Here is a 14659-nt window from a genome sequence, read left to right as displayed (position 1 = left end):
TCCTTGCTGCTTTCCCTGGTTTCACATGTGAATTCTGTAGCTGAGTGAGAAGAGCTGTTTCCGCTCAGGGCAAAATGGGTTACAGCACTCACACATACTACAATTAAAATCCTTTGGAACTGCTGGCACAGGTTGGCAGACATTCCATTGTGTTCAGACAATAGTGACTCAAAGTTGAACTGGCTCCAGGGAGCAAGTGCGGCTTTTGTACAGTAACAAGGATTTAATGCCAGCCAATTGATGGAGTCTGTCTTCCCCAAGTCAGGATGCCTTGTAATGACATGGAGCTTACATTTAAATATCTGGCTTGAGATCAGAAACTTGGCGGGCTTCTCTTTTCCTTTCCATAACACATTCTTTTTTACAATGATTGTCTTTGTCCCTTCGATTTGTTTTGGGGGTGGGTCTGGAAGCAGGTCTTATTTTTTTTGTAATTTTGGGGTTAGTCCTGTCCTCCAGCCTTGCGTTCATTCTTTTCTTCCTGTTCTTTGTGTCTCTGCTAGCAGACATGTCTGCCCAGCTTTCAGCAGTGACTCCTGTCCATATTTCTCTTTCAAGGAGGTGAAGGCTTCAGAACCCTACTAGCTCAGGTCAGACACCCCGAGTCTCAGGGTACCATATAACTTTTGTCAGGTGCCAAGCAAGACTCCTGTTCCCTACTCACCTAAGAAAAAAATCAGGATTATCTCCTGGTATACAGACGAGGTGGCTTCATTTGCACCAATAATTAGCAAGATGGGGGAGGGGGTGTGCTTGGATGTGGGCAGTCATGGAAGACAGCAGAAATGTTGGTGCTGGTCTTGTCGGCTCTGTTTAAAGGGAATTATTGTTTTCAAAAGTGGGTCTTTTCTCCGCCACTGCAGCAACAGCTTTTAAAAATAACAAACTTCCTATATTTGCATAACTCCTTTCTCTGAAGAACACGAAGCACTTCATATACTTTATTTTACATACTTCAGCGATTCTGGGACGGCAGATTCGGGGAGGCCCCTGGTTTGTGGTTCAGGGAATTGAGGCACAGATGTGTTTGGCGATCTGGGAATTAGAAATTAGAACCAAGCTCTCCGTGACCCTCCAAGAGGCTGTGTGTGTAGTGAGGGTTTTAAAGACCGTGTGGCCAGCTTTTCCTAGACTGCCTTGCGGGTCTCCCCTAGGAATCTCCATGCTGTCTTAACTGTGACCTGAGCTCCTACAAACTCCCTAGGGCTGTAAAGTGTGAGCTCCTCCTTGGAAAGTGTAGCTTCCACCATTCAAATGATTGTGGGATTGATGTGATGTGTTTCTGAAGTAACTTCTCTTGCTCATTTCATTTTCATCCCTTATTGGGAGCCATTCTTATCTTCCCAGGCATGAAGTGATCTTAAATCAAAATATCGTCCTTGGGATTTAAAAGATTTTGCTTGCTGTGGTGTGAAAACACTTGTCTATAGGCCATTTAACTTTCAGTGTATGTGTATATAAATCAATATATTTGTCTCTGTTCATTAATTGCAATAGCTATTTGTATTTGGGTACAGTACAATTCCCTAATATGGTTTACTGTGATAAATGCTTTCTTCCCTCTCCCATAAAGAAACGTGTTCAATTATTCCTTTTAATTGGGGACAGTGTGCTCAGGTCTTCTTTACATCTAACTTTCTCTGCCTCCCTCTTTCTTGTGTTCACAGGGTTAGTCTTTCCCTGTGAGAGTGAACATTTTTTTGTTTCCCTTCTCTCCCCTTCTTGAGATTCTTACAAATGAAGACAAAAGATAATTACTTAGAGGGGTAAAACTGGCAGGTTCCCACGACACTTAAAATTAATGAGCTGTTGAGGACAAAATACACCTTTTCTCTGGTTGCCTCATCTTTGCCCAGACCTCCCCTCCCCCTTCCATCCCATTTAACACATGATTTGACTTTTTGGCTATGTTTGCCGTTTGGGTATATCACTCCTGTAAAATAGCAAGATAACATGGTTATAGAAAGTAGATTTGTTTGAAAGCTCTCTCACTGTTTAAATTGAAATCAAAGTTAATTTTATTCAGCTTTTAATTTTGGTATTTTTTCTGAGTATCTGATCAAAATAGTCTTTAGTAGAAGATGGTGCTGGGGTTCACAGAGCAGCTACTTTGGTTTATGATCTCAGTGGCACATGTCTTCCTGTCCCTTCTGGTTCCCCCTTTCTCTCTGTTGTCATGGTGTCTCACAGCCTAGTCTTTGCTCTCCAGGGTGTTTTCCTGCAGAGTGGATAAGGTGCTGGTGGTAGGTGAAACTTTTCCGAGGCATTAAAATAGAACCAGAGTTAATGTGTTTTGTTTTAGGTGCAGATAATGCTGAGGAAGGGTCTGGTTGTTTTGTTTTTTCCTAGATCTCAGAACGATATTGCTGGCTAACCACAGTGCCACTCTTAATGAATTTCTTTAGTGTCCCAATTTGCAGCTGGCCTTGCCCTACTTCATTTGGAAAGGAGGGATGTGGGACTGTGGGCACTGTTCTGTTCCTATTGATGGCCCACTACACGCCGGGCCATCAATGCCCTTGGAAGTAGCGTGGTGACACTAACAAGCTAACACTTACCCAGTACTTGCTTAGTGCCCTGCTAAAGCCCTTTCTAGATGAATGTCTTGTCACAGAATCATCAGAACAACCCATGAGATAGATAATAAGTGAAGAAACATAAGGCTCAGATAGGTAACCAGCTCAAGGTCAAATAGCAAATGATTTCTGTGGATTCAAATTTAGAAAGCTTTCTCTCAGAGCCTGAACTTTTGTGGGGCTGGCAGGTGTGGATATGAGTACATGGCCCATCAAAGCCTCTGGAAACCACAGTGAAGTAACTTTGGAAAAGATAATCCAGCCCAGCAGTTTCAGGTTTTTATTAATGTGGATTGTATTTATTGATGTTTATTATGTTAAAGTTACAACTGAGGAAATTTAAAAATATCTACTCACTTAAAAATAACAGAAACCCATTACCTGTTAACACAAACAACATTTTTTATGATGAATAACTGGATTCCAAAACCCAGAAATTAGAGGTGAGGAGAGTTGCATTGTGTTAACATTTTTGCAAATCTCTTTACATGTGTGTCTCAGTAGAAGACACTTAAATAGATTCTTGTCTGCTCCTGCATTCAGTCTCAGGATACTCAGTTTTGGTTGGCTATGTGAAGAAAGTCATGCTCAGACAAATATGTAGCTGGAGAGGGGAGGGGCTTTGTAGATTAGTTTATTCTCTGACATCCCACCAGTATTCAACCAGTGGTAGTTTCTTAAAGGTCAGTTGTTATAGGAACCTGAACCTGTATCAGTGAACCTTTTATACTGTTACATTAAAGTCCACTGGTTTGCCCTCCACTTGGAATAGCTCTCTTAACCCATGTATGAGTTTGTAACGCCTTATATCGATTGTTTGGAAACCATGGTTCAGTGAGTTATGCAGGTCTTCCAGTTGCCGGTACCTTTCGTTTTGTGGTATTGAAGAACCCCTGTCTCCACTGACCTCGTCAGGAAGATCCTTAAGTGTTGAGAGGTGTCAGACTCATGGTGGCAGGTATAGGTTTTTCAAAATTGCAATTTTTTGCTTGAAACTCTGCATTCTGTCATTGGTTGCAATAACTATTATTTTCCTTGACAGGCTTACTTTATTCATTTTTGAGAAAATGGCCAACAGATAACCATGTTGGTGGTTTTTTCAAATAAAAGTAGTAGCATTCTGTGAAAAAAGTAGCTAGCTTGCAACTTAAACAGTCTCACAAAGTGCTTTTCCCTGGAAGTAGCCATCATATTTTGGTCCACAGAAGTGCTTTGTATGTAGTTCTCATTTTGCCACACAAAGTATGTGTACTCAGGGGTCAAGATTTAATACTGTTACCACTTTGTAGTACTTCGTCGCCTCTGTTTCCAGCCTGCTGTGGTTGGTGTAATTTGGTGCCACTGCACCAATTTGTGTTAAGGCACCAGCCATTTTGCCCACCTGTTGTTGCTGTTTTAAAAAAAATATGTAGTTTCATTGAGATTTAATATACATTACCATAAAATTTACCCATTTAAAGTGTGTTATTCAGTAGATTTTAGTATATTCACAAAGTTGTGAAACCTTCACCATGATCAGCTTTAAAACATTTACATGACCTTCCCCCCGAAAAACCTTGTACCCTTTAGCATTCACTCTCATTTCCCCCAAACATCTCCCTTCTGTCTGTAGTACGGGTCTGCTCTGATCATTTCTCATATAAATGGAATCGTTCAGTATGTGCCCTTGGTCGTGAGCTTCTGTCACTCACCATCATGTTTCTAAGACCGGTCTGCGCCATGGCACGTGCCAGTCCTCGGGCGCTATTTACGGATGGGTAGTACCCCATTTGTGTCTCTTGAGTACCAGGTTCATCCAGCCTTTGGCACTCCCCAAACTTTAACTATTTTTAATAATTCTTCTTTGAACATATGTATACAAATATTTTTCTGAACATATTTTTCATTTCTTTTGTATACATACCTGGGAGTGCAATTGCTGGGTCATATGGTAACTCTGTCTCACCTTCTGAAGAACTTCCCAGCCTGTTTTCCAACATGGCCCCATTGTTTCACATCCCCACCTGCAGTGCTGTGAGGGTTAGTTTCTCCATGTCCTCACTGCTGCTCCATTATCTGTCCTTTTGTATGTCGCCATTCTAGTGGCTGTGGAGTGGTATCTCATGTACTTCTGATTTGCATTTCCCTGACAGCTAATCCACCTTTAGCCATCACCACTGTGGAAATATCAACCCAGTGAAAAAGGCAAATAATGTCTTTGGGTAATTATAAAAGCAGTTTTGATTCAAAGGAACCCCTAAAAAGGACTCTGGGACCCCAAGACTCAAGTCACTCATTAAGCTGACAGAGTATGAGGTGTGTTTTGGCATTGCATTCCTCCTTGCTTGGGCAGGCAGCAGGGCCTCCTTCTCCCATGAAATGGGTATCGGGAGGCAGTGAGTGGCAGCCAGGTTCAAGCAGGTGGTGGTGATGGACCTGCCCAGGCCAGCCATCTGTCTATATCGAAGCCCTTCTTTATAATGTCTCTGTAAGGGAACACAGGCAAAAAGAGACCCTGCCACAGTATGATTATGTAGTAACCTGAGACGGTCCTTTTAAATTCACGGTAATAATTTTCCCCGAATGTTAATTGCCTGCTCAGCACTAGACGTTAGGCTTGTGACTCCCCACACGGGAGCATCTGTATCCCAGCCTATAGATGAGAAAACTGAGGGCTTAAATAACTTGCCCGGCTGTTAATCTTTTTTTTAAAAGATTTTATTTATTTATTTTTAGAGAGGAGAAGGAAGGGAAAAAGAGGGAGAAAAACATCAATGTGTGGTTGCCTCTCCCATGCCCCCTACTGGGACCTGGCCCGCAACTCAGGTGTGTTCCCTGCCTAGGAATCAAACCAGTGACCCTTTGGCTCGCAGGCTGGCACTCCATCCACTGAGCAACACCAACCAGGGCAGAATATTTTTTTAACTGAACAAGATACCCTCTATAAAACTGGTACTTCTTTAATAGCAGGCTGCACCTTAGTCCATATCGTAGTGGCAGTACCAAAGCGCGGAATAGTATATGGGATATTTGAGATTAACACAAAACTTCTTGTGTGATGCTCCACTGAAAGAGTGGTGTTCACTGCTTTAGAAAATCGTTGAATGATCAAGAATTGCCTGGATTCTTGTTCTTTGGCTTGATTTTTAATCACACTGAAGTATGACTTCTTACAGATGTTTTTAATTTGTCTTGAAAGTGAGTACAGATATTGCCAGCTTGGGTGTGATTGATGATTTTTGACAACGTGCAACTACACTTAGAATAAATACCAACCGCTTGGCGCTCTCCATTTTTTTCTGTAACCGAGAGTGTCCAGTAGAACCTTATGCAGCGTAGGGTCACAGATCACATTTTGATTTGACATGGCCCTTACTTTCATACTGAAATTCTCGTCAGAACGGGTAATTACTGGGACCGGGAGGAACTTCAGAGATCAAGGTTCATATCCAGTCCAGATACACGAAGTAATAACAACTGGACCAAAGAGATAAATCTAAGCAATTGAATCCAAAAACAATTAGGAGGAGACTTAGAGGAATACTTTACCATTTGAAAATGTGGGAAGGCATACAAGCAAAGAAAGAAAATGGGCTAGCAGATTTAGCACAAGAGACAGAAAAGCAAATGAGAAATAAGAGGATAATCGCAACCTGTAAGGCATAAATGTAATTTAGGACACTTAGGGTGAAAGAGTGCGTGTTGAAGGAACTGTGGATACAGGTCTGGAGGAGGGCATCCTCAGAGAAGTCATTTGGGTTCTTTGAAGGGCTGTAAAGCATAGTGGGTAAGGGAGGGGAGGGGAGGTTGACTTCTGGATTTTTAAGTGGCAGGAAGAGATTTCAGCTCAAAGGAGAAAGAATTTTCTCTTCACAGCTACCTGGTCAGGTAGTGAGTTGTACCTGGAATTTTGCAAGTCCCTGATGGTTGGGTAGACACGGTGACCTTTTAAGGCTTCTTCTGTTAGGAAATGCACTAGGAGCCTCCTAAAAATGACCGCTAAAGGGGCTCACTGTTGCTTCCCCACATTGCTCTGCCTGAAGCTCATGAGGCAGAGCAGACTAGGCACAGGGGGAGGCCTTCCTCCCCGGCCTGCTGGGTTGGTTTTGTGGGGAGGGGAGCCCTATGGTGAAAGAGGAACAGATGGGAAAGTCTTGTTGATGATTCCTGGAGAGGATCTAGACCCGAGGAGTCTGTCTACGTTTGCAAGTCCTAGCTATAAAGCAGAGAAAATCAACAACAATGTCATTGAAGTGAACTATAAAAACCCCGAGTATCACTGTTCTCTTCTGACCCCCTAAGGGGGTGGATCCAGCATGTATATTGGGAATTGAAGCTGAGAACCACGCGTGGGCCACGGTGGGGAGGGTGGGCAGGTACTGGTGACAGGCAGCATGGCCTGGGCCAGGCGCTCATCCTCTCCACGCCTGTTGGCTTTATCCATAACATGGGTGTGGCAACAGTGTCCTGTTCCTTTGAATTCAAAGGCTCATTGCCCTTCACAGCATTGGCAGCATTTCCCTGGCTCAGGGAAAGCACGCGTGCGTGTCAGCTGTTACTGCCATTTCGACTTCTGCAGTAGCAGAGGGTCTGGCTCAGAGCTCCTACGCCCCCCACCCTCCTGTGTGGTCACTCATGGGTCAGGTCAAGCAGCTACTCTCCTGACGCGTGTCCATCGGCAGATCTTCAGCATCAAAATGCACAACTTTAAATTTGAGGATGTGTTATCTTATTCCAGATCCTCTGTATCTTTATACATGAAGTGCGCCTGTTCTTGGAATGATTGTTGGTGTTAGTTTCTATATTTTAATTTCTCTTTGTGTTTAAGGCATGATGTAGACATTCTGAGGGCTGCTGGAGTTTCCTGATGGGGTTTTTTAAAGTGGATTTTTCAATCATTTTGGCCAAAGCAAATAATTCTTAAGATATGCATATAAAATTTCAATTTCCCTCTACACCCTGGTGCTCATATGCTTTGACTTGAGGCTGCCCTTATTAGTGTGATAAGACTTAATGTGCAGCATGTTTGCTTTTTCTTATGCTTTTTGACTTCAGAAAGTTTGGGTTCCATGGCAGGCAGCATGCTCCGTGTAGTGACTTACTCCTCTGTTCTCCTCTCTTCCTAGTTTTCAATGGTTCCAGCAGGTCATCACGGGAGAAAGAACCTGTTCAAAAACACAAAAGCAAAGAGGCCACTCCCGGCAAGGAGAAGCACAGTGATCACCGGGCTGACAGCCGGAGGGAGCAGGCTCCAGTGAACCACCCCCCCTCGGCCCCCTCCACGGGCTCCTCTGCCAAGGGGCCCGCTGCTAACCACCACCACCCCTCTCTGCATCGGTCGGCTCAGGACTTACGGAAACAGGTAAAGCCCCGCCCTTCCACGCACATGGCAGTAGTCTGGCCCAAAGGGTACCTGCCTGCCTGCCAGGTGCCACCACGCCATGTCACCAAGTTAACTGAAGGGAAACAATGTGAGTAGTAGCCTCAGGAAGCCTTATGTTTCAGGGGCTCAAACAACAGGAACATGATGTTCAGTGGTGAGGTGGGGAGAGAGAAACATCACCTCTGCAAGGGGGTATGAGTGCACGCTCCTCTCCTGTGGAGGTTGGTCTCCCAGGGCCAGTGCTGGACCAGTGCCGGGAGCTCCTGCATCTGGCGTATCAGAATGGATTGGAAAGGGAATTCCCTCTGTGCCAGATGAGTTACAGAGTGGGGGGGGGGGGGCTACTATTGGTTAGGCCAAATGTGGGTAAGTACACCTTAAAACAGGCCTGCAGGCAGCCTTTGCTGTCAGTGGATGAGCCTAGTCTGTTGTTTATCTCCTCCATCTTAATGTGACAAGTTAGCATCTCTCCACCAGGACTCCTGAATAGAAGAGGTATGTGGTCTCATGCTCCATCACTGAGCTGCTGTGTGTGGTGGGTGCAGGGCCAGTGAGGGAACGGACTCAGCTGAGCACTTGTCAGTCCTGCCCCAGGGATCAGCAGAGGGGAGTACACACTGCTCTCCTGCCTCCTGCCTCCTGGCTGGCAACGCCTATTTCAGAGTCAGACTAGAGAAACCCACAGAGATCCTGCTGGGGAAACTCCTAAGAATGGCCTCAGGGCCCAGCCATTGTTCCTGTCACAGCTTCCTGTCCTTAGACAATGATCTCTGAGGACCTGGGAGGAAGAAAGCAGGGATAAAGGCAGGTGCCTGGAGGCAGCGTAGTGAAGGGCTGTCTCACCTTGTCAGGGGGTGTTTCATTGACCCCTCTGCTCCTGCTCTCACTCCACTTTAAAGTCAGCGGGCTGCGGTCCTAGATGAGATTGCATTGAGAACTTTATCACCCCAGAGTTAAATTTTCCTCTGGAATTGAAGGGAGACTGTATCTTTCAAGATTGGTTCCTGGCAAGGTTTGGGTGGGCTAAAGAGATTTCTTGGCTGTTGGTATTCTAGAATGGCTAAAATATGGTCATGTGGTGTTAACATAGTGAAATTCTTCCTTTTGTTGAGTTATTCTGTACCTGTGGTCTTTTCTCATCCTTGATAATGTTAGATTAATTTCTCTCTTATGTGACTATATTCATATGCATACATAGGAATGTGTGTGTGCATACATGTTGTTAGTATTAACCTATAGCTTCCCAATATGATTCAGCTCTTCATTTGGGGTGGGGTGGACCAGGCAAGAATCCTCATTTATGTTTCTACACTTCATCCTTTACTGTGTTATCTTGAGATAAAGCAAGTGGTTTTCCCATATTTTAAACATTCTCATTCTTTTTAAAAAAAATCAGCAATAATTGCAACTTGGGTCACCCTCTTGGCTATGGCAGTGTCCCTGTACAAAGCTCTTCTTGTTTTCTTAGAGAGAGTGACTGAGCATGATTGTGGAATTGCCCCCCTCCCCTGGCTGTGGGTGCCCCAATTTCAGGATTGAGAAGCACAAAGGATAGGGTGCGCTATGCCCTTGGTTTCTGTGTCATTGATGAATCATCTCCATTCCATTTCCAAACTTGATGGACTGATAGGCAACTTGTGCAGAACTGCCCTACAGATGTTTTGCCTCTGAAAGAGAACAAGTAAAACGGGGCCCAGAAAAGGTGAGGACCCAATCTGTGGGGCAGGAATGAAGTGCTTGTAAAGGTGCACATGTGACTGTATGTTCTCATGGAATCAAACACACACACACCTCTGTCATTTTATGTATGAGTCTGGATTGAGTAAAAAACTCTGAGCGCTTACCTTAGAGTGCAGGACTTCCCTTTGTTATTGAACGAGAGGGATTCCCACAATGGAGGTGAGATTTGAGGGGAGCAGAAGGTACCCCTTGCTCCGTGGAGTGCACGGGTGGTCTGTTTCAGGTGCTCCCTCAGAACTGGAAGAGAGAGCTGGGTGCCCCTTACAGAGCACACTTCTGTCATCTGAGCACGTGCAGGAGCCGGGCCGCTGCTTTTCTTGGTTGTGGTTAGTGACCGTGCAAGGCATGCAGGGGGTTTCTTCCCGTTACCTCTTCCCCTCATCTCGGATGGGATGGCCCAGGGCTCCCAGTTCTGGTGTGGCTTTGACCAGGGCCTTCTCTGAGACTTGGGATGTGGTATTTAACTTTTCTGGCCCCTGTTTTTCTTTTGGAGCCAGTTACGCCAACTCCTCTCATAGGAATATGGTGAGAAATGAAAGGATAAATTTGAAACTCTCAAATCCCATTAGTTAAGTACTCTGAAAATAAGGCCAATAAAAGCAAATTGTAGATTCCTTTGTAATTACCTGATGCAAATAATTAGAATCTGACCTTTCATCTTTCAACTGAATAAAAGGGGCCCAAAGGATACTCTGATCTTTATTTCCAAACATGATTAATTTTTTTATGTTGGCCTAAAAAAGAGGGATGCACATGACTGTATGAAGTATGGGTGGGTGAGTGAAGAGGCCAATGTTTTTAGGGGGTTGCTGCTGAGAAGTGACTCTACCCTGTTTGCTCTGGCATTATCTGTTAACTCGCTCTTTTAAATATGCTTGCCCTTCCCCCCAATACCTGGCACAGCTCCATGTCTAGTTCTTAAGCTTTGTATAGGCCCTTGGCTGTGAGACTAGAACCTGTGAACAGGCACTTCGCCTGTGCCTTTATCTTGGTGGGAAGGGCCTTGCCAGCCCTTTAGCGTTGATAACACCAAACGCCCCCCTCGCCCTGTGATGCAGGAGCAGATATAATAGCTCTGGGCTGGTCTGCAGCAGTGGCTCCCCTAGATGGTAATCTGCATGTGTGGTAGGTGTCTAACAAAGGAGCAAAAACTATTTTTTGTTTCCTTAAAATAGCACTTCAGTTTAAATGCAGTAAAAGACATTTAGGATGGCAAAACCGATGAGCTCATACCTAGGAAGGGTTTTCAAATGTTAGTTTTCAAAGAGAGTCATGCAGAGGTTTTTACTTGTGCAGAACCGTGTGTGGTCTGTAGGCCAGGACATGGATGCTGGGCTCTGCTGAGCACGACCGCCTCCCTGTTTGTTTGTGGCACCGAGGCCGTGCTGTCCCGTGGGCCACCAGTAGATGTGTGGGGTTTGGGGGACCTGGGAACTGTGCTACCTATGGAGGAATGGTTTTCATGTGAAAATAGACAGGTTCCTGTAACATTCTAGCCTTGTAAGATTCAAGGCAGTTTCAGCTCTCTTCAAACTGAAGAATTGGGAATGTTCTTAAATAGTTCTGAAAAATGAAACATGAGCTTCCAGAGAGAAAAATGTCAGAAACTCGCCTTCGCTATAAGAATGTTTAAGGTCTCATCATGCTGCTTATCAGGTTAGAATTATAGTTCCAATTGCACATGTTTGTCAAGTGGTATTTGTGATGCAGTTAAGTTGCCTCTAGTGGGAGTAGGTGTTATGAGAAGATGAAGGATGGCCCCCAGACCCAGATTTTCCTCTCTGAGAGCAGGGCTGACAGACTAGACTGCCTTGTCTTGCTGCTCTTGCACGTAGGTCTTTAGCCCTTTCTCTAGCTGAGCAGCCTGCCATTCCAGCAGGCCTTCTCTCTCATCCATAACTTATTACCTGACTCCTGCTTATTTTAGGCTCTTTGGTTTTTAATTCCAGTTTTAAAGTTCATTTGTATTATTCCCAACTAACACATGTTTTTCTGGAGCTCCCTTGCTGCTCTTCTCTCTTCTGAAAGGGTGGGCAGAGGCACCTGACTCAGTGGCTCCCCCTAGTGGGAATGAGAGCTTGACAGTTGAATTTCTGGTTGAACTGAGTGAGGGTGGCTTCTATGACTAGGACAGATTGCTGTGTGCCTGGGGTAACCTGAGCCACAGGTGACAGATGGGTGGTGGTGGGCCAAGGAGAATGATCTACAGACACCCTATTTCCAGCAGAGTTGGGTGAGAGTTAGGGGAAGAAGGACGCAAAGTCAGAAATCCGTACCAGAGCTGAGATGAGGAACCACTTGAAAAGAAGTGAAGTTGTATGTTGGAGGGTTCTGCCGTAAGCTACCTTTGTGTTAATTCTCCAGTGAATTAAAATGACCCCTCTGGCATGTGCTCGGTGTAAGCACTTCCTCAGGATGCGAGCAGTGATACCAGACCCCTGTGGTGAGCTGTCCAAGTGTCAGTGTTTGGTTCTATTTGATAAGGCGGTAGTTGTGGGGAGAACTTAGTAGCAAGGAGAACAATGCCTTCTAACATTCTATTCTTTTCCTTGATACCGATTAAACATTGGACTCTAAGAGATAAGTACAAGGCCAAGGAATAGGCATGTGTGTGTGACCAGGTGAGTCCTGGGTTATTGGTTCTGTTTTGTCCCTACCTTTAGTTCACATGACACAGCTGGTGGGACAGATCAGTGCCTGGGTTAGCTTGTCAGAGGCTTCATGGCCACCATGGGTAATCACGCACACAGGCACCTGGCCTGGGCTGCGGGTAGGAGCTGCAACTCCAGTCAACGAAACACGCCCTTTCTTGTCTTCACAGTTTAGTTTTTCTAAATGAAAGTTCCTTGTTCTAATGGGTTGTGAGAGAGATACATTTAGTTCTCAAGCTTGTTACGTGTGTAAGATTTGGATGAGCACTGTTAGAATAGTGAGGATGGAAATGAATGGAGTAACTCAGTCTTCTGGTAGAGCAACGTAGTTGGCTGCACCTCTTGGCAGTAAGGCAGTATTTAAGTTTACAGAAATATGTAAACAAGAACATGATCTTTTTGCCGTTGAAGATGGTGAAGTACTTACATAGAATTCCACCCTGAAGAAAATGCACCGCCCTGGCACCTAGCTAGCCAGTGGTCAGGTACCCCTGAGAAACTGGACTGGGTAGATCCAAGGGCCCTAAACTCATTTTTGAGGTAGAATCTGAAAACCATGCAACTCTGGCTTCCTGTTTCCCACAGGAGGACAGTGATGTGAGGGAAGGGCAGGGCCAAATATTTTTGGGAACACTGAGCCATCCCAGGGCTTGCAGACACTGGCCCCCTTTATGACTCCTCACTGGTTCGATCAGAATAGGGGAAAGGGAGGGTTAGATTGTGGAGTCAGGATTATTTTTAGGCTCCTGCAGGGATTCTCTGGGGTCCCAGGTTTGAGAAGCACTGGACCTGAAGTTTGCCCTGCAAGATGTGATGACTGGCAGCTGCACTGTGTGTTGGTGGGAGATGGCGCCCAGCACCAGACAGGCTGGCCATTTTCACAGGTGATTCCTCAGCTTGCAGGAGAGATTCAGGTGTATTGTGCAGTCCGCCTGAGTGTGGACTGGGGGAAGAGTGGGAACAGGTTGGACTCTGAATAGTTACTAGAAGACGGAGACCTGAAGCCCTTCTAGCGTCTTCACGGTGGAAAAATCTCTCTGAGTCACAGCTGCATGTTACTGTTTGCTTTTGTTTCTAAATGGTTTGTTTTGTTTTTAGTCAATGGAAGGATTTGAAAGAAGAGAAAAATTGGAGATATTTGCATTCCTCACCATACTTCCTATTCCAAATTAGTGGTACTTACCATGGAAAATTTGTCTTTGCCACCCCCCACCCTGTTTTATAAATTTTATTTTTAATTTATATGGCCAGGTTGCTAGGTTTTTGTTTTTGTTTTTTTTTTTTTTGTTATTGTTTTGGGGGTTCATTTGCTTTGTTTTAAATTTTTCATTCTTTATTTCAGACCCCTCTCTTTCCCACCTGAGCTTGTCAGTCCTGCTTCTGTATAGGGTCACAAGCATGGAGAATCCTGGGCCATCTCTTCCAGTAGGGCCTGGCACCTCAGAGTCCAGAAGTCCAGGCCAGCTCACCAGAAACCCAGTTCACTACACACCTGGGAGTGGCTCATGGAACACATTCGCATACTGAGAATTTAAGGCTTTCATTGGACTGTGTAAAATTGGTGGCATATAAAGAAATGCAGGTCTCAGTGGCTTCTTGCCTTTTTCTGTTTTTGGAACTTTCTGCTAGTAGTTTGCTTTAGTAATTCTCAAAGTATGTCCCTGGACCAGCCTCAGGTGATTCTTTGGCCTATCCCAGACCTACTGGATAAGAAACTTGGGGAGATGGGGGCCCAGGATGAACCACTGTTTGGACACCTGTGGGAAAGTTTGACTTTTGTTTCTGTTTGCTCCCCCTTAAGTAAACTGCATATTCCTGGACTAGGCTTAGGCATAGGGCAGAGGTGACTTAAGCCTCAGGCCCGGTATTCTGGAAACCTGACTCCCAGTGGCGAGGCGGCTGCATAGCCCCCAGTGGTGTTGAGAGAGTAAACTGCTTTGGGTCTCAGCCAGCATGAGGAGGGCAGGAGGGAGGCAATTTTGCATGATTGCAGCTGGCCAGCCTTGCTGACTTGGAAGTGCACACTCCCTCCACCCTGTCACCTCCTTCTCAAGGGTGAGGAAAGAGGGCTGTTGTTTCTGCTGGATGTTTCTCTGTAATTGTGTAATTTTTTTAGTCTACTTCTTTTGGAGGTTGTGATGCTTATGGAACCAACCCTGGAGTTTCTGTATTTTTTTTTTTAACTCATGTTGCAAATAAGAATTTGATGTCGAGATGTTAAATGACATGACAGGTCACTGAGAGGCGGAGTTGTGACTCCACATCCATCCCAAACCAGCCAGCCCAGCAGCAGCCACTCTAGTGGGTTCTTCCTTGTTCTTTGGAAGTTA

General features: G+C 45.0%; 1 protein-coding gene across 4 annotated transcripts in view; it reads left to right on the top strand.

Moving 5' to 3' along the window:
- Window positions 1–14659, top strand: part of JARID2 (jumonji and AT-rich interaction domain containing 2) — a 252654-nt gene that overhangs the window by 209900 nt on the left and 28095 nt on the right. For all 4 annotated transcript variants that reach the window (XM_024565376.4, XM_053920239.2, XM_053920237.2 and 1 more), the window contains one exon: window positions 7682–7917. In XM_024565376.4, the coding sequence (XP_024421144.2) occupies window positions 7682–7917 (236 nt within the window). The remainder of the gene's footprint in view (window positions 1–7681; window positions 7918–14659) is intronic.

The sequence above is a fragment of the Desmodus rotundus genome, chromosome 3 (assembly GCF_022682495.2).
Source record: "Desmodus rotundus isolate HL8 chromosome 3, HLdesRot8A.1, whole genome shotgun sequence".
Lineage (NCBI taxonomy): Eukaryota > Metazoa > Chordata > Mammalia > Chiroptera > Phyllostomidae > Desmodus > Desmodus rotundus.
The sequence above is the reverse complement of the archived record's forward strand: the minus strand, read 5'-3'. Positions and strand labels throughout refer to the sequence as shown.